The sequence below is a fragment of the Trypanosoma cruzi genome, genomic scaffold (genome assembly GCF_000209065.1).
Source record: "Trypanosoma cruzi strain CL Brener 1047053516573 genomic scaffold, whole genome shotgun sequence".
Lineage (NCBI taxonomy): Eukaryota > Euglenozoa > Kinetoplastea > Trypanosomatida > Trypanosomatidae > Trypanosoma > Trypanosoma cruzi.
In genome coordinates this window covers 127,190-146,244 of record NW_001849507.1, presented here as the reverse complement: position 1 = coordinate 146,244, position 19,055 = coordinate 127,190, and the positions used below count along the sequence as shown (strand labels likewise).

At 51.1% G+C, this 19,055-nt stretch overlaps 8 protein-coding genes across 8 annotated transcripts, besides 11 other annotated features; all 8 read right to left on the bottom strand.

The window, feature by feature from the left end:
• Tc00.1047053504029.21 (lipase, putative) lies at positions 1–2,626 on the bottom strand (the record flags this gene model as incomplete). The annotated part of the gene is made up of 1 exon (XM_804379.1): positions 1–2,626. A coding segment is annotated over one exon (2,626 nt), but the record flags the coding sequence as incomplete, so codon positions are not given.
• Positions 1–13,995: a sequence feature (heterozygous, Esmeraldo-like haplotype).
• Positions 3,824–3,891: a sequence feature (A-rich).
• On the bottom strand, positions 4,254–8,702 carry Tc00.1047053504029.40 (hypothetical protein, conserved; the record flags this gene model as incomplete). The annotated part of the gene is made up of 1 exon (XM_804372.1): positions 4,254–8,702. The coding sequence occupies one exon, from the start codon at positions 8,700–8,702 to the stop codon at positions 4,254–4,256; it is 4,449 nt and encodes a 1,482-aa protein (XP_809465.1).
• Positions 4,957–4,985: a microsatellite.
• Positions 5,077–5,114: a microsatellite.
• Positions 5,116–5,135: a microsatellite.
• Positions 8,711–8,735: a microsatellite.
• Tc00.1047053504029.50 (hypothetical protein, conserved) lies at positions 9,079–10,113 on the bottom strand (the record flags this gene model as incomplete). The annotated part of the gene is made up of 1 exon (XM_804373.1): positions 9,079–10,113. One exon carries the CDS (start codon positions 10,111–10,113, stop codon positions 9,079–9,081), a length of 1,035 nt encoding a protein of 344 aa, XP_809466.1.
• Positions 10,438–11,658, bottom strand: Tc00.1047053504029.60 (hypothetical protein, conserved; the record flags this gene model as incomplete). Its single annotated transcript, XM_804374.1, has 1 exon — positions 10,438–11,658. One exon carries the CDS (start codon positions 11,656–11,658, stop codon positions 10,438–10,440), a length of 1,221 nt encoding a protein of 406 aa, XP_809467.1.
• Positions 11,008–11,037: a microsatellite.
• Positions 11,791–11,821: a microsatellite.
• Positions 12,171–12,224: a microsatellite.
• Tc00.1047053504029.70 (hypothetical protein, conserved) lies at positions 12,279–13,505 on the bottom strand (the record flags this gene model as incomplete). Its single annotated transcript, XM_804375.1, has 1 exon — positions 12,279–13,505. One exon carries the CDS (start codon positions 13,503–13,505, stop codon positions 12,279–12,281), a length of 1,227 nt encoding a protein of 408 aa, XP_809468.1.
• Positions 13,996–14,326: a sequence feature (areas merged during assembly that could not be assigned to a particular haplotype. This can correspond to areas where the two haplotypes were merged or to regions with more than two copies in the genome that were merged during assembly.).
• Positions 14,327–19,055: a sequence feature (heterozygous, Esmeraldo-like haplotype).
• Positions 14,369–16,147, bottom strand: Tc00.1047053504029.80 (serine/threonine protein phosphatase, putative; the record flags this gene model as incomplete). The annotated part of the gene is made up of 1 exon (XM_804376.1): positions 14,369–16,147. One exon carries the CDS (start codon positions 16,145–16,147, stop codon positions 14,369–14,371), a length of 1,779 nt encoding a protein of 592 aa, XP_809469.1.
• Tc00.1047053504029.90 (hypothetical protein, conserved) lies at positions 16,201–17,256 on the bottom strand (the record flags this gene model as incomplete). Its single annotated transcript, XM_804377.1, has 1 exon — positions 16,201–17,256. One exon carries the CDS (start codon positions 17,254–17,256, stop codon positions 16,201–16,203), a length of 1,056 nt encoding a protein of 351 aa, XP_809470.1.
• Positions 17,886–19,055, bottom strand: Tc00.1047053504029.101 (hypothetical protein, conserved; the record flags this gene model as incomplete). The annotated part of the gene is made up of 1 exon (XM_804378.1): positions 17,886–19,055. A coding segment is annotated over one exon (1,170 nt), but the record flags the coding sequence as incomplete, so codon positions are not given.

Here is a 19,055-nt window from a genome sequence, read left to right as displayed (position 1 = left end):
CAAACTCCACTACATCTGCCACCCCCTCCGTCTCTCCCTGTCTCTCAGTCGCCACATACGCCTCCCATGACAAGTTGAGGCAGTCGATGGCAGTCTCCAAGTTAAAAAAGGGCATTCGACCCCTGCGGCGCAAAAAAAGAGACTGCAGAGGATCCACCAGGACCCCTTCAAGGTGATCAATAAGAATCGCGGGCCGGTCAATCAGGTGACGCTCAGCCTTCTCCAGAAACTCCACCACCCCGCCTCGGGTCCGCGGGGTTCGCAGAGGATGCGGCCTCTCCGTCTGTGAGTCCACATAATCCCTGTCGTTATCGCTCGCCCCGGTGTCGCTGCTCTCTGAAGAGAAGTCCCCATCTTTGTTCTCAGCCACAGCTGCCCTTTGTTCACACGTCCTTCCTTCACTTCCAAGCACGGCAGCGCCGGCATTCGCCTCCTCACCAACTTCTTCCCGTGTTGACCGCTTTTTCTTAACGGCAGTACCATTTGCCTCACAACAAGGCTCTGAGGAATTTTTCCCTTTGTTCTGCACCCAGTTAAAGTACCGCTCCTGCCGCTCATTATGGAAGATGTACAATATCCCACCGTGCAGATTAAGCCAGCGATACCATTCGCTCGACCAAACAACACGGCGCCAATGCGGATTTTCAGGGCGTATCGGCACACGACGTGAGGCGACAGTAGTCGTGTAAACAAATGTGATATGATTGACAAAAAAGGTGGAGACAATTACTGGGGAAAGCTGCGTAAACGGTTGGTACGCCACGATGCCGATGATCTGAGGGTAGAGAAAGGCAATCAGAATCACCTGCACGACGAAGTAGATCAATGCTGTCGTAAATACGAAAATGAAAACACGACATGCCAGCTGTTGAGGCCGGGTCTCCAAGTACGGGCGTCTACCAAGACTGCGGTGAAGCTGTACAAGCAACACACAACAAACAATTATAAAAATCAGCATCAAGCTATAAAGGGTGTAGCGAATATATAAGCATGAGAAGCTCACGCACGTCATATCTGTTCCCCAATCCCAACCTCCAACATAAGACTGGGCAAGGTCAAGAAGAAAGACCGCCAGCAAATAGTTCACCATTGAAAATTTCGCCCATAGCGGAATGGCACCATCTACCACTTCAATGGGACGAACCTCATTTAAACCCGAAAAAGACGCCCGACGCGAAATTTCCCTTGGCGATGGGTATCGTTCTTCCTCTTCCTGTAACGATGATGTCAACACGGGTGGCATACCAACAGCCAAACCTGCGGTCCCCAAGGTGGGCGAAGAAGCAAAAACGGCACATGGCCCTACAGTTTCCCTAAGAGCCTCACTGTCTGACAGAGATCTATACCTCGCCCTCTCTTCACTGCTGATAGTCCAGCTCATGGAAGCCGTAATCAATGCGTAAATAAAACAGCTTAGTAAGGCCGCGAAGTAGGTTGGAACGTGAAACTCAAAAAAATGATACACTGATGCTCCTTGGGTTTCGTAAATACCCGCAACAAAAACGGGATCGAGGTACAGGTAAAGTGCCAGGTGCAAGAACATCACCCAGTGCTGCTCGTAAAGGGTTCTCGAGTATCGCTTGCGATAAATAAACCGAATAAGGTGAAGAATGGAAAAAAGCAAAAATACATAACGGCACACAATAGTACCCATGGTGTATTCAGCCCGTTGAAAAAATATCCCCACGGCAGATGCAGCAGAAACATTTGCCAGAGCCTCATCCACTCCAAAGATGGTAAGCGTAATTCGCGACTCGTTCGTAGCCACCGCCACGGTCTGCGGGAGCACCACCGAAGAACAGCGCGGACTAGAACGATAGCATATAGTACTCGTGTTGTAAAAAAAGACAGATTTTTTTGGTTGCATGTCACTACTGCTGCTCTCGTTGTCATCTGGGGGAAGCGGTGACTCTTCGAGGGCAATCATAAGTGGATACTTTTCCCAATTGACTCCCTCCGGCAACTGATCCCGCGGCGAGGCCATGCTCAAGATGACCCTCACAAAACGGTTAAGTTTTAAATCCAGGAGCATTCCTTGGCCATCGCCTACCCAACGGAGGGTACGTTGACGGCGAAACCCAAAATCATTCGGTATAATAGTGACATTCCTTACCGATCCCGTTATTTCCTCCTCACCTATGGCAGAACCTTGTAAAATGTCCACTGGAACATCGTGCAAATTTCCCCCCACAGCAAATTCGGACCAGTTGATAGCATCGGATCTTTGCGCACGACTCTGAACGCAGGGACTACTCCACTTGTCCAGCTTATAGAGGCTCTCTTGCGTGGCCCCACAAATGTTTGTCATTTCCCACTGCAATGAAACCATGGACTGGAGAAACAACGCAAACAAAAGCATAAAATACCACGAATACAAAAATATGCGTCCACACGTCGTCGAAAGGGTCTCAATCTGCAGCTCTGCCACCAAACGTCCTGGAGGTTTCTTGGAGGCTAGTGCAGCTGAAAAAAGGATCTGGTTGCCATCGCCCCCACTCACTTCTTCCCGTCCGGCAGGTGAGTTCGCCTCGGGCCGCACCGCCTGCTGCCACGCATCGGGACTAATTTCGTGAGCCAAGAGCGACTCCGCAAGGGCGTGCGGTTTATTCTCTCCCACGGCTTCCATCCTATAAATCTTCCCGCTTTCCAGGCAAGTCCAAAGGACAAATGAGCAAAAAAAAGACGCACAGACAGTCGTCCAAAATAAAAAAGGCAGGTATAACCAAAAAAAAAAAAGACAAAAAATAAGAAGAAGGGAGAGTAAAATAATGGCACGTACTCTGTGCACCTCTGGTTTTAGAAAGGACTCAAAGCAACAAAACACAATGGGTGGGATTCACAATAGTCCCCAGGCACGACGGGGTATAAAGACATGGAAATCAAAAACCAGCGCTGTTCGCTGGGGCTGCCATCATGTTGGTAGGGTCGCTCACTTCAAAGCGATAAGACACGTCTTCATCATCACTGTTGTCACCATCTTTTCAATTATTCATTCATATCTGTTTTGCCCAAAACATTTTGGTTTACAGGAAATGTAGTAGTGGAGGTTGCTGCTCGCTCTCTCCTGCGGTTTTTCAACTCCGCCTCTCACACTTCTCCTCCACGACCTCTACTTGCCGTGTCTGTCACACACAAGGTTTTTCCTCCCTCCCCAAAGGTGCTTGCGTCAATAAATAGAAAGAAGTTCCGCCATACGAGTCACTTTGTTTTTTGGAGGGAACATAACGGCATAAGAGGATGTCAAGCCCATTTCTTCACCACGCACGTCGTCAGGGTCATTGCAATTCTCGCTTGACAATAACCCCGCGCTCTCTTGGAAAGCAATTCCACGGGACACACACCGTTCTGCAGTCCATGGCAAGGGGTGTGTAAATGGCGATTTAGAGAGACTCGTGTGTGTCTCTGGGGGTCGTCACTGCTCTCACCACAGCTTTTGGAGCAAAGCACTTCTTCCACATGAAGAACCTGAGAAGATCCGGAAATGAAATCCATTTGATTTGCGCGGGTGAGAAACGTGCAACAGCAGCGAGGCACCAACCACACCCATTTGAAGACGGTGATGGAGAAGCCGAAAAATGGTCTCGCAACAGCAGTTGTGACGCGGGATCACCGCCAATGGGTTGGTAAGGTGATTCAAAGAGGTCTAATGACATCTTCTCCAGCAGCTTGCCGTGGGAAGTAAACACGGACCGGTGGCCGTAACGATTGCACCGTGTCATCATAAGTCCTGTGTCATTGAGAGGGCACTAAAGTATCAAAGGGAAAAACGATGCAAGGCCACATCGCATCCGTGAGCACGCCTTTTACCTCCTCACTCACCTTTACAGAAATAAAAACAAAAACAAAAGGGGAAAAAAAAAAGGAATACGACAATAAAAATGAGGGCAACAAGGTAAAATGGTTAAAAAAAAAACGGCTGTATTTTAATACATGTTTTGTCCAAATATGTTCTTTTTCTTTCATTGCTCCTCATGTTCCCCTCTCTTTCTCTTGCTCTTGGAGGCAGAAATGGATGCGCAGCCCGTATGTCCACTCGTCAATCATCAAAGTGGCTGATCGTAGAGTCATTCATTTTTCACTCCTTCTCCCTCCTCTCGTCGTGGTTGAATACTGATAAAAACCGTACCACGCGCACAATGAAACACACATGAAAGAAATAAGAGGATGCACACTTACAAAAAAGAAAAAAAATCAAAGTTATTTATCATTTCCTTCTTTACTTCAATTGACCACTCGCTCCACAGTCATTTCTTTCAAGTGGCATTGAACATATCTACGTACCGCGCCCGCTGAATCGTTCCAGTTCCCGCTCGCGGCGCCCCAGTTGGTCCGGTCGGTGGGCGCAACATTGAAGGCGGCGCCCCTCCGGCGGCAATAGACTTTGCTGCCATTGACGACGGTTTGGGTGGCCCTGCCCTAATCCTCTCTGCCTCCTCCTCCGCCTCTTTATCCTCAAAGAGGTATCGCCCAGTCGCCGGGTCAAACTTGGGGGGTTTCTCAGTATCAATAATCATCTTTTTTGCCTCGTCTTTCTTTTTGTCCTCACTTCGACCGCGGCGGAAAAGGAAACTAGTGATTGCCTCCAAAGAGCTAGAACGTTTCGGGGGTTTTTCTTGTGCCCTCTTCACTTCGGGTGCTCGTCCCCGTGACTGCTGCTGTGGTTGTGGTTGTGGCTGTTGCAACGGGGCGGAATTCAAAATACTGGGCTCGTCCAACTTCTCATGAGCATCCCTCTCAGCTGTTGCAAAATTGCTCTTTGCATCGGCTGGTGCTTCCGGCAAATGCATGGCAGGCGGCGCGGCAGGTGTTGGTACCGGCAGTGCTGAAAAATGGGGAGGTGGAGGTCCCTTTAAGACGGGCCCCGCAGCTGTCGACACCTGGGGAGCAATTTTCGACGTTCCTGAGAGGGATGGTGCATCCGGTTTTGTACATAATGCAGGCGAATTGGACATGACTTGTTGTTGCTGCTGCTGCTGCTGCTCCTGTACTGACGCCGGTAATGGTGCCAGTGGCTGTTGTTGCAATCCTGACCGTTGTGATGAATTTAGCAAGTGGGAAGTTTGTGAGGACAGTAGCTGCTGCTGCTGTTGTCGTTGTTGTTGTTTTTGCTGCTGCGGTGGTGGTGGTGGTGGTGGCAGCGCAGATGTTGATCGGTAACCGGTTGAAGAACCAATCGATGTCTTCGCGGCAGATGAGAATGACGGCATAGGGGGCGGTATGTTCTCCTCTGGAATCGGCCTTACTGGTGTTTCCCTCCCCGTGGGTGGAGCCGGCTTTTCCCTCCCAGAAGCAGCAGATAAAACAACACCACTGAAAATAAGTTGATTCAACGTAAATGAGGAGGCATTTGTCGGCTCGGGCACCACAACCCGACGAAGATCATTCATGAGTTGCAAGGCCTCTTCACACATGCCCACTTCATACAGCCAGAGCACCTGCATATAGTGAAAGGCTGCTCTGTACCGCTCCGGACAGACTGGAATTCCGTGCGGAGGTGTTTTTTTTTCCTTCTCTCCTGAGGATGCCAGGCCGCGGCTCTCCAAATGAGAACGAAAGATCTGGAGCACATCAGTCAAAAGCGTTGACTTTGGCGACACAAAAGTACTACGGAGGCGGTTGGGATGATAGTGCCCGCCAAGGACGCCCAAACGTGCCCGAAGAAGATCCATGATTTGTTGTTGTTTGGATTGAAGCGGACGGCCGGGTGGCGGTGTTCCCATGGGGCTCAAATGGGACAGCAAGAAGCAGCAGTGCGCCTCCTCAATCATTCCATCGTTTGTCAGGGTGTCCCCAAGTTTAATCAGTCCATCCGCGCTATCTTTTGTAAAGTTGGAAACCAACACGGCCGCATGCTGAAGCCATGAGGACCGAATTGAAGACCGTTCGTCGGTTTTGCCTCCCACCGGCAGTGATGATGACGACGACGACGGCTGCGACGGTGGCGGTGGCGGTGCAAACGGTGGCAGCGGCAATTCATTAAACATGCAGTAGGCGTGTGCCAAGGGAGAAAACGGATCCAGCTCCTGCTCCACCACAGCACGAATGACATTCATGTAATGTTCCTTCTTGGGGCACATCATTGCAATGATGATGGCATGTGAGTAAAGGTGGTGCTCTAGTGCAACCGTCACTGCGGCCTCACGCTCGCCTGCGCATAATAACTGTTGTATCTTTTGCAGTCCCTTGGCTGAATTCTGCGGAAGCTCTGAATTCAACGGATAATTTGGACGTGATCCGGTTGCAATCGGCATCTGCGCCACCGCCGTGGCAAGCATCTTAATAAGAGACTTTTGCCCCTCCGTGCGCCAGTCTGGTGGCGGATCACGCAACATAAAAAGCAAAACCTCGCGAAACAAAGGAAATATACCTGTCATTTTCGACACTATTTCCTGAAGACTGGTTAGCGGCACGTCATTATTCCTGTTTGATATAAGAGAAGAAGATGTGGCCAGTATCTGTAACATCTTCCCGTGTTCCTCTCCAATTTTGAAACATTTCATATCCTTCACGCGTCCACAAAACACATCAACCAGGCGCCGTGAGTTCATAACTGCGAAAGTACCTGGGCGTGACACATTAGAGACCGTGATAACACGTCCAGTCGGAGTAACTAGGGCAAAGCATAAATTTTTGTTTAGCCACCGTTGTTGCCGTTGTTTTTGCCGTTTTCGTGCCTGGAGATGTTTATTGGCGTCAAGAGAAACGCCCCTCTTCTCGTTGAAAGTACCCGGCTTTTCCAATGACGGCGATGATGATGGTGGTGGTAGGGTCGCACTCATCCTAACCTGAGGCCCGTTTGAATGCACGCTTGTGTTCTTGTGCGGTTCAAATCTCGCCACCCCTCCTTTTTCCGTGAAGGACCGAAATTCGGGAGCATTGAGCCCCACCGCAGTCGCAGGCAAATCCGTAAACAAAAAAGTGTTCTGATGGCCTTGCGGCGGATGTTCAAATTCCCCGTTCTCGTGGGGCTCATGCGCTGCCGCAGAAGGCACTTCATTCGCGACGGAAGTGATCCCATCGGCCCCATACAAGCCCTCTTGTGACTCTTGCCGGGAAGGAGGGTGTGGCGCCGGTGAGCACTCCACAGTTTCAATTCCTGGTGTGGCCTGAAACGTATTCAGTTGCTTCTGTAGCCTAATCCCGCCATTCCGCGGCGTATTTAACCCCTGATATGCCGAAACCCCCAACGCTTTTGGTGGGGCAAATGAGGGCACTTCGCCACTTTTTGAAATCGGCACTGGTGGAGGAGCTAGCGGTGGAGGTGGCAGATTTCCAGCCATCATGCGGGTGCCGTTTGAGAGAAGGTTGGAGTTTCGCACCTCCCCTGGTAGAGCAGTCGCCTGCCGTGTCACAAGCGGCGGTTGTGTACCGTCCATTAGACCACAAGTACCGAGCGCCCCGTTGCTCTCTATGCGTGAAATTGGTGCACAATTTGAAGCTGACCCTTTCTCGTCAACCAATTGGGACTTCAATTCCGAGCACGAAAACGACGGTTCACTACAGCCTGCATCTTGAGGCCTCATTCCATGGAATATAAGCTGCTGCTCACCCACCGAACTGCCGTGAACAGGTTTTTCCGTGGCGCTTGCTCCAAATGAGCCAGAGGACAGCAGTGTATCGGAGACCCCAACGCTTCTCGGAAAAAACTGCGATCCCCGTGGCGCCGTCGTCGAAAAAGCCTCAGGGACTCTGGCTTGGGCTCCAGAAAAGACAGATGCCGAGGGGCGGTTGGCGTTGTCGTTGTTTTCATCGTTTTTCTGTTCAGCAGGCACCGAAGCCTCAATGGATGATAACGGTCCCACTTCTCCCTCATTGGGCGTCGGTGGACGAGGCGTAGAAAGGGAGTCTTGCAGTTGCTGCTGTTGTTTTCCCTCGGCGTTCGTCCCTGCGTTGTACGAGCGCGGGTCTGGTGCCATTTGGGCGTTGCTGTTCGCATATAGCCTTGATAGCATCGGACCAAATGGGCTACTTGCACGTCCTTGTCCCGAAGCTGACCGCCGCCGCGCCGGTGCCCCCGGAGATGGTTTCAAAAACTCCGGCGGGTCCTTTTTAAGCAAATTTCTCAAATACAACGATCTCTTTGTTGTGGAATCACCCGGAGTCAATTCGATGCCTGAGCTCGCTGAAGGAAGACTATTCAGCGACGGACCGCGCATAATCTGGGCAGATGGAGATCGATGGAACCTCGTGTTCTCTGCAACAACAGCCTGTGGTGCTGCAACCTGGGAAGTTGTAAATAGGGAAGCCGCAGTAGCGTTTTCCACCACTCGTTGCGAAAACCCGGGAGGGTTTGCCGCGGGAGACAAAGCCGGCTGCAGATGATGCTGATGCGACTCCTCTTGCCCTTGTTGCAGATGTCGTGATGGTGGTGGTGGTTGCTCGAGCGGCTTACTCCCTTGTGATTTCGTCGCAGCGGCAGTGAGGGCCGGCATGACATTCATGTGGAGTGAGCTTGCAGTCCCAAACGCCACGGGTGGGCGTTGGTAGAGCGGCGCCGAACTGCTCCGGACCTCCGTGCGATGTTCATTGTCGCCGTCACTAGAAACCCTCATTGTGGAAAACGGGTTGTGCGCCAACAGTTTTGTTCTTCCCTCATTTGGAGTGGATGACAAAGAAGCGGCGGCGCTATTGCCTGCGGGGTGCCCTGGGTACGCCGCTCCTGGGGCGGAGGTAAACTGGCCGTAACTCCCCGTATGCAACATCCAGCCAGACACACACACACACACACACACACAGAACAACAACAACTACTACTACAAAAGGACCGCTAGTGGTTAAACGAAGGAGAGAAAACACTGAAAGAACGGCCCCTTGTGCCTCGGCTATGTGTTGTTAATTAACTGTAGTGAATGTGAGCAAGAGCAGTGACAACTCTTTGCCGCTGCTATTGCTATTGTTGCTTCCTACGCTCCTGTAAAAAAAAGTGGGATAGGGAAAAAGCCATGACGCCATTGCCGTAAAGTTGCGGGGAGAAGAAAAGAAAAAGAAAAAAAACAGGCGAGTCAGCACGGGCCCTCTACACCACCGCTCACACGAGCGCCCCCTAGCCCATTTTGCATGAGAGTCAGCAGGGAGAACTTAAAAATCTTCCAACAGGGACGCCAACGCACTACCTTTGCGGCGCCCAGCGGCGGTCCTGGCGCCTGCAGCTACGGGCATTCCTCGACTCTTTTCCGTGGGTGTTGCCGTGTGCCCATGAACACCATTCTCGGTGTCACCGTCAGCGTCGGAGTCCGATTCATCCATAAAAACATTCGGCCGCGTGCTCCCGTGATCTGTGTACCTGGATATGATCGCTGCGGCCACTTTGTCATCATCCCCAGCATCACTTTTCGACGGCCCTTTTAGCAACCGCTCCGCCTCCTCCTGCCAGTTCTGCATTTGTGCCTCGAAGCGCCGGTATGCCTCTTCCTCCTCCTCATCAAAAGGCACATTTTCTTTGGCGTCATCCTCCTCCTCATCGTCATCTTCGCGTTGGCGTGTCGCCTTACTCCTCTTCCTTGCCTGAATGGTCTGCAGAAGTTCATCGCGGGTTTGTTCCGCCTCCGTGCCGGCCCGCGACTCCACAAGTTCCTCAATCAGTCGCTCGCGTTCCTGTATTTGCCGCATCACCTCATTCTCACGCTCCAATGCGTCCAGTGATCCCTTTTCCACCTCCTCCGCCGCCTGCTTTGCCCGAATAGCCTCGTTGATTTGATTCGTTCCGTAGAAGTCCCCTTCGCCGCGCCTGCAGTTGCGGGTGCAGTGATACCCGCCTGTCAGCTTCGCTGTTTCATAGTCCGTAGTCAAGTAGATATGCCCTTTGCAGAAGATACAGCGGAACTCGAGCTCCCAGATGCGGATACCCATGAACTTCTCTTTCGTCGGCCGCCGATTGACGTACCCATGCGTTCCGCGCGCAATACGGCGATTGCAGTGCAGACAAATGATATTGAACGGCATCGCGAACGTCTGTCGAATGGCCCCGCTGGCAGAAGACGAGCCCGTGTCGTCATCCCCCTCCTGTTGCCGCTTCCGCTTCCGTTCACGCCGCTGCTCCTCTTCGAGCTTGCGGTAGTCGGTGTCGGGTGCGAGGTAGTAGCCGGAGCTGTAGGTCGCGTTGATCTTCGCCATATGAAAATTCGTTTCTTATTTGGCCCACAACCCGCTCTCCTGGCATGTAAGCGCGTACACAAAAAGAAATAAATAAGCAATGCACATGCACATGCCAAAAACAAACAAAAGGTCCAAAGGAAAAAAAAAAATTTGAAGGTCGGACGTCCCACAGAAGTATCAAACGCATGCATGACACATCTGCCAAATGCAGCGAGGTAAAGAGTGGGAAAACATAGAAACACAAAAGCCAAAAACACCAACAAAGTTACGGAAAACAAAACCCATGAAAGTAAGAGGGAGCTGATTCCCTTCTCCTTCACCCTCATGCGTCTACACGCCTCCTCACGAATTCCCCCCCTCTATGGATGTATTTCTCATTACTGCTAGTGCAAGGACGGATGTCGCCGCGTCACGCACCCCATCATGGAGCCGGCCCAGTGTTTGACGATGTTCGCCCTCAGCGTCCCCCACAGTCACCACGTGCCAACTCGACAGCGTGTCGAGAGCCGGTGTCTGCCGTTCGTCCCAAAGGCATGCTGTCCATCTCAGCGAGGCATTCGCCGCGCCGTTCGTAGCCGCGTCGCCCGTCACGCGGATCAGAATCACCTCCGGCCTCGGCAGCTCAAGCCAGTGGTGTTCAAAGTTCTGTATCGACTTTACAAGGCCCTCCAGCATCGTTGACGGTGGCACCGCCTGCGGGCCACACAATCGAAAAAGCTCGTCAAGAACGAACGACATCGGGCGAGAAAGAATGACATGAATACCACGCTGTAGCCGATATCGAAGAAGACGGAGGTTGTGATGACGGTTAAGTGCACAAAGAGCCCCGTGCAGCTGCGGATCCAACTCGCGAAGAGGAAGAAATTCGGGATTGCTCAGCAGATCGTCGATCAATGAGGCATAGAGAGCAGACTCCTCCTCCTCCTCCTCCTCATCCTCCTCGGCCGTCGTCGCTCCCTTCCCAACTAAATCGGGGCTCCTCAAATCGCAGCCACCGGCTCCTACGAGTTCCACCGGTACATTCCGCTCACGGAGTATGTAGTCGCGCAACAGCCGGCACTGTTCCGTCACGAGCGCGCGGCACTCGCCTTCCAACGCCAATACTTTTCCCGCAAACTTCGGGAAGGTGAAGAATACGGCAATGGCATCACTGGGAGAAGAGCAGCCCATCCTGGCAACTGTGCGGTAGAGCGCGGTGGTAATCCAGTCCTCATTCACCTCGGTTTTTTCCTTAATGCCAGTGACGGCTGTGACAAGCGAGAGCACGGGCATCTGTCGATAATACAACGCGTATGCCACAACCCCATCTTTTTGATCCTTTGAGTCCGTAACAAAACACTCGAAACGGCGCAAGATCGGGACTTTATTATTAACGTATGTCCAAACATCATCCCTTTCCTTCTCCCAAAAGTTTAAAAACCAAAGTGGGTCCGCGGAGTTCCAAGTAGGAGGTGAATGGATAGTGTGATCCTTGCACAGAGCGCTGACAGCCGCGGTGAGTTGATTTAGCAGCTGTGGGTCACGCACGTCGGCGTACACCACCACCTGATCCACAGTAGTCATTCCGATATTTTGTGCAGTCGCTTTACTTCCTGCAGTTTGTCCTTGCCCCCGGTACTCTTTTCCTTCCTCCTCTCCCCTGACTTGTTGTTGTTGAAGGAAAGAGTTGTTGTTCGTTGCAGTTTATCGCGCAGCAAAAAAAAAGAAAAAAAAACAATAAAAAAAATGTAGATAAGCAGTTACGTGTGAGCGTGTGCGGGTATTTACGTGGGATGTGTGGGTGGGTGAATATGTACACATGTACAATGCCAAATCTCCATACATCCAGCCTTGCCGAGGGCATTATGAAAGCAGGGACGGGTAGAGAGGAGTATTGCTAACCGTAGCAAAAAAATAGCGCCTCAAACTGTACATAATAAAAAAAAAAACTTTTTTAGGGTGCACTGTGATGTTGTTCCCTTCGCACTCCCCCCGCTCTCGAAGAAGATAAGATCTGCGTCATTTCTGTCACGCACACTTAGTTGCCCCCTCCCTCCCCCAAACAGACGTCCTTTTTTTCCCATTTTTTTTCCACGTTTTTTTTTTGTTTTTTTTTCTCTTTTTTTTTTTTGTTTGTTTCCTTTTGTTTTCCTTCATAACCCCTTCCATTCTCCGCCAATCACACTTCTTCGCTCGCTTCCCGCTCAGCCGCACCAGCGCTCCAGAATCTTCTCATGAAGAGCAGCCGCGCGCTCACCCGTGCGCACCAGAGCCTCCCCAGTAGACAATAGCTCCCACGCGGCGTATGCCACCATGCCGCCAATCCACGACCAGCCAATGTACAGTACGAAAGAGGTCGTCACCCATGACGGAAAGAGAATAACCAATAGGTGCTGTATTATTCCACCGTCACTGTTTCTGCGCACCTCGGAAGCTCGCAGCACGAGGGAGAAAAGAGTCCAGCAAAGCATCAGAAAAACAGCTGCACTTAACGCCAGGCGAAGTCTCAAAACTACCCCCGCAATATGGGCTTCATGGTACGCCTCAAGCAGGGCAAAGCGGGTAGCAAACCAACGATCACGGCGATAATTTATAATCGCCTGCATGGAGTCCTCTTTTTCCTTCGCAAAGCCATTAGGGACGGCAGTGGGGCTGCTGCTACCATCATCGATGTCAACCATACTGGAGAAATTGTGGCTTTCACGCTCCATCACAAGCTGCGCCACGGATTGTGGCGACTTGCGGCGGATTATGACCTCATTGAAGACAGGGACGGGATCATCGGCAAGGAGACTGCGCAAGTGCTCACGCGGAATACGGTTGCCAGTAAAGACCCACACTGTCACAAAAACAAGCAGGACGCATGGAAGAAGCTGATTCATGACAAACTTCCAGTACTTTTGCAATAATACGGAATGCATGGCCTCAATCATTTTCAGCCCTCTGCTAATCCACAGAAACTCTTTGCACTTCCACTGTTGCTCGGGCGACTGCTGCCTGGCCAACCGCTCACGCATTACATCACGCAGACGCCGCATATTCTCCAGTTGAACCTCAATAACAGCATCTTCACCCTTACGTGAATAGGCCCCTCCCTCTCCAGCGCCATGGCGTGGCGTTTGGCGCCACATATTTCCGCTCCGTGCCGCAAGCATTGCATCGTTTCTCGGCGTCGCCTCCGGAAAAGTGTGTGGGGTCCTCTGCAACGACTCCAGAAATTCCACGTATTCGTCCGGGCATCCCACGCCGTGCCTCACGCAGGCGGCATGAGCACCGAGTTCTCGGGGCGGTTCTGGCAACGGCTCAACGCCCTCCTCCGCCAACTCCTCGCGCAGACGCGCCACCACCTCATCGTTTTTCCTCACGTCCTCCTCTTCTGCGTCAACGCCAAGCACAGAGAGTAATAAAACAAATACAAGCACGACGCACATCTCCTCAAAAAAAATTTATTTTTTGTTTTGTTTTGTTTTTACCTTTTAGCTCTTTGCAGATATTCCTTTCCACAACCAAACCGTGATACCTTTTAACTTCTGCCGCCACAACCGTCGGAAGCTCCTCCCTTACTTCTCTCCTTTGGAATGAAGTCAGAGGACAAAGAGGACCACACACGAAACAAAAAAGACAGGAAGATAAGCTGCGTTCAAGAGATGGAAAGAGAAGAGAAAAAGGACGGAAACAGGTAAGAAATACGGAGGTGAATGAGAAAAAGAGCGGTGGGCCCACGTGGCCAGAAAGCATCCTGGCCAGGAACAGCAGGCGGAACACGCACGGCTCCTTCCTGTCACCCCCAAGCGCCCGCCGTCCAGCACACGCTTCGCACAAAACCACCACCGGCCCTGCAGACTCAGAGAAGAAACTCGTCCCACGGAAATGCTTCCAGCACTCCCTCCCGTCGCGTTGCAAATATGACAGCTGTGCAAGATCTCCGCGGCTCTGCAAACAAAAGACTGTTCCGTCCAACTGTTCCCCGGCAACTCCAGCGCCACTCCGGAGAACAGCAACAAGCATGGCATTGCAAGAAATCCAGCCCTCACCACACAGGGCACACAGACACAAAGGAGTCAACGCACGGCCCCCACAGCCATGCGCAGCACCATACCACAGAGAGCGAAGAACGGTGTGAACATTGGCACATGAAATGGTGCGCGAGGGGCCGGAGTTGTCTCCACAGAACCGCAGTAAAGAAGACATTTCATCCGCAACCTTGGCCATGACGTCTAATTACCCAGCAACATCTACACTCGCAGTTTTTTTTTTCCTTTTTCCCTTCGTGGAGGAAAACAGTTAAATTCTCCTAATGCACCGCACCCCTGCTCCTAACACTGACAGATTTACTTTGACGCCTTCGGTTTTTCCGACACATCAAACGCAGCAGAGCGATGACAGCAACCAAAGAAAAAAAAATAACACATTCAACCCACATTAAACTTGAAACATTCTCGGTTCTGCCCACAGTCTTATTAGGAACGGGTTGGTGTATGATGTTTCGAAGCCACTTTGTGTCACCACCACATCGAGAAATCACCCTTACATTCCTCCGGCGGCGAATAAAGGGCCCTGACGACAAAACCCGTGTTGTCTTGCGCAACACTGACCCCCCAGGCACCCCGCGGATGGGCAGACGATAGTCAAACACACGGCCAAAATTCAGACCGTGCAAGTGAAGCTCTTTTTCATATGCCTCAATGAAGCCCCAAGAGGTAAAAGGAGACTGAACAATGCCACCAAATTTAACAAAATAAATGGTGAATTCCCCGTTCTTGTGAGCCACCACAAGCTGCTCATGCTCCCAACGGTGGGTGTGGCCCGATATGACAGCGGCAACGCAGGAATAATTGGAGAGCAGACGCACAACTTCCACGTCATTCCAGAGATTGAGCTCATCGTCGTAAGGGTACATGGGAAAATGACAGAATACCAGCACAACCATCTTCTGCTTACTAGCGTACTCCAGCTGCATGCGAAGCCATTGCATTTGTTCCTCACCAATGCCTCCATTAACATCCAACATATTTTTGCGATGACGATAACGATGCTTCATGCCATTCGTTTCTGCCCGTCTGGCAGTACCGGCTCTTGTTGCAAACACCGACAGATCCGTCCCATCGAGCACAATGAGAAGGAACGCGCCGCCCTCACCCACCTGAAGACTATAGTAACGGGCTGGCATCCTCAGCAAACGATAAACATGATCACGGTGCTCTTCGCCCAGCTCCAAGAAATCGTGGTTCCCCAGTAACTGGAAAAAGGGAAATTGCAACTGCTTCAGAAGCGAATCAATCACTTGGAGATTCCTTGCGATGTCGCGGTTGACGGTGTCCCCAAGATGCATGACAAGGTCCATATGACTGCGATTGGCATTCATCTCCTTCACAGCGTGCTCAACCTTACCGGGGCTAAGGCGAAAATGTCGTCGAGACTTTTCTTCCTCGTCAGCGTACTGAATATCACTAAGAACACCAATGCTTAGCAGGGGAAGACGGTCGTACGTTGGAATCACCGGATACAACGTGCGGTTCTCATAGGCCTCAGGCGGCAGTACTTCCCCGGCACCGCACACCCAGATAAATCCAAGAGAAAGTAGCAAAATACACAAGAAGACTTTCATCAGAAAACCTTCAACCAACCCAAAAAAGGCACTTAACTTCCTCAAACACTTTTTTCTGTTCTTGTCTGGCGTACACAAAAAAAAAGGTAAGCTGCGTTCAAGAGATGGAAAGAGAAGAGAAAAAGGACGGAAACAGGTAAGAAATACGGAGGTGAATGAAAAAAAGAGCGGTGGGCCCACGTGGCCAGAAAGCATCCTGGCCAGGAACAGCAGGCGGAACACGCACGGCTCCTTCCTGTCACCCCCAAGCGCCCGCCGTCCAGCACACGCTTCGCACAAAACCACCACCGGCCCTGCAGACTCAGAGAAGAAACTCGTCCCACGGAAATGCTTCCAGCACTCCCTCCCGTCGCGTTGCAAATATGACAGCTGTGCAAGATCTCCGCGGCTCTGCAAACAAAAGACTGTTCCGTCCAACTGTTCCCCGGCAACTCCAGCGCCACTCCGGAGAACAGCAACAAGCATGGCATTGCAAGAAATCCAGCCCTCACCACACAGGGCACACAGACACAAAGGAGTCAACGCACGGCCCCCACAGCCATGCGCAGCACCATACCACAGAGAGCGAAGAACGGTGTGAACATTGGCACATGAAATGGTGCGCGAGGGGCCGGAGTTGCCTCCACAGAAATAACAATGTGAGCCCCAAAAAGGACGGATGTTACCGACGCGATAGAAAACCACGAGGATGCTAACCAAGAAGACCGTATAGCAGCTGTAATGATCGAATGGGTAGCACCAAACCCCAAGAAATAGGCCCACTGTATTTCAAAAAACTTTAGTGTTGCCGATAGAGTTACGCGGATGTGACGTCGTGACCTACGGTCAAATAAATACTGTGAAGAAAGACGATAGTCAAAGACGTAAAAAGCGTACAGCCAACTATTCATAATGAAGGCAAGATAATGTCCAACTGGAGAGGGGAAAATGATATCCACCACCGCGGCCACAAGGGCGTATACAGCTGTCACCAGTGCCTTGAACATGATCTCGCTAAGAGATACCGCGACACTGCGAAGAGAAAATGAATCTTCAGCGCCCTGCGAGGCACACGAGAAGCACATGTCGTCATCCCTGCCGGAATCCTTGGCTGCCCACCGCACCCCCAACGAGGACGCACGACGTTTCTTCTCGGCGTAGGCCTCGGTATAGAGAGCGCTGTACCAACGCACACCGAGAGCCTGCGTGAGTGCATAGACGGGGAGAACCCACATCACATCAAACACAGAAAACCAAACTTTCCCCGCAAGACTGATTCCATTCATTGTGACCGCCGCTTTTCCTCCGCCGCTCTCATTATCAATAACGGCAGCACCGCTGCTCCACATAAAAGTCTCTCCAAAGGTCCACATATAAGAAAAAAGAAGGGAGGCAACCCATATGCTAAGGAAAAAAACACCATTCACCACCAAGCACGACCCCATGATGCGGCGAAGATGAACGTTCGCACGCAAATAGCTAAACAACTTTACTGCATCCAAACTCTGAAGAGTGCCAAACGCAAAAGCACAGAAAATCGCCAACGCCCCAAGAATGATGCGCCTCAGAGGCAAATACGCATCCTCCGTAGACATAATCTATTTCTATGGTAGATGGGGAAACGAAAAAAAACAACTACCTCTTCCCCTCTTCCTTTTTTGGTTCTGTTGGATCCTTTCTTCTTACCGCTCCTATTTTTGTAGGCAAGCCGCTGTGCGCACCCTTGGCTCTCCTTTCCCCACCCCTTCCCCCCTCCCCCCTCAACAAGGAGCACAGAAAAGCAAACACAACAAGAGTTGAAGGCGCCACACGCATGGACACGTTACAGGCGGTGCAAAGAGATTCAACAGCCCACATCACAACAGAACCGCATCATGTGAATGACCTCCCCCTAAAAAAAAAAAAGGAAAAAAAAAACTGAGACATTTTTGAAAGGGGTGGACACAAAAGACAACGGAAGGGACACGGACTGTGTGGAGATAAATCGGCATACCCGTATACACATATCTCACAAAAAAAAAACAAAAAAAAACATTATCATCATCATCATCAGAAAAAAAAAAAAATGTGGAGGAGAACTGGGGGGCAAAAGGGGTAAGCGTCCAGAAAATACACACTGATACAAAACTCCCGAAGAAAAAAAAAAGAAGGAAGAATGGGGAAAGTGGAGAATCAACATGGCAATAGTAATGAAGATTCGCTTCCGCGCTGCCCCGAAATACAGTTAACGACGTCGCCACACAGCATGCTGAGCTATAAATGCCTTCACATGTGGCACTGAGCACAGTGGATTCGACGAATACAGCCCTGGTGAAGGTTCCAACCGCATTGCGGCAGAAAGATAGCCAGGACATTGGCATGGCACCGTAGAGGCTCCTGAAGACGCAGCCATGCCCACCTGCCGTGCATCCAATAACATTGCGTTCCCTGATGTCACATAACTGTTAGAATGTGGTGCATTAGTACCAGTGCTGCAGGATGAACGCAGGGATATTGCAGATGCCGGTCCTGAACCATTTTCATATTCAAATTTTTGTCGAAGCACGGCAGCGCGTCGTCCAGGCCATTGAACGCAAAGAAGGAACGGTTCTCCTTCAACCGGTGGCAGCAGATGCGCATCCTCAAGCACCTCAGAGAGAACGTATTCCTGCAGCAAAGCTTTTTCCTCTTTACATGCGCTGCTAGTGTGGCCTTCACCACCATCACTCCCATTCTGAGACTCTGCTTCAAGATCATTGCCCATCGCAGTCTCCTCTACAACGGCGTCAAAAAAATAAACAGGTAAATAAGGCATCTGCTCATTCGTTGCCGCCGCAGACGACTCCACCAAAGTTGCTGCAGGCGTCACGGAAGCCCAAACGTCCGATGTAGTAGACCAATGAGGATTTCCGGGCACCTGTTCAGAAGCAAAACAATCGGTAGGAGCCAAAGTTCCCCGTGAAGATGACGTCAAACGGTTCTTCAGTCGCTCCGAAAAAAGTCCTATTTCTTGCGACCACCAGAGACTAGCCTCATTTACGGCGGCAGCACACATCTTGTGGAGTTCTGCTGAAACCTTTCCCGTACCACAAAGCAAGAATAAACACCCACCCTCTGCAAGAAACGACTTTATCGCACCACGGGAACCACTCAGCAAAGAGAACTCGTGAGCAACAGGACGCCGAAACGGAAGTTGTGGCAAACCCCCACGCTTCTCTTCCCTCCATGGAAACTCTTTTACCGCATTATCGCAAAAAATCAACCCTTCTCCATGAGACTGTAAAACATGGAAGTTGAGGTTCGGCAGCAACGTTACCAAGGAAGAACCACTGGCAGGTCCTGGCATTTCACTCCCAGACCTCACCTCCGTGAAAACTAGACGAGGAAAAACACGAACATCAAAAATATCCAAACA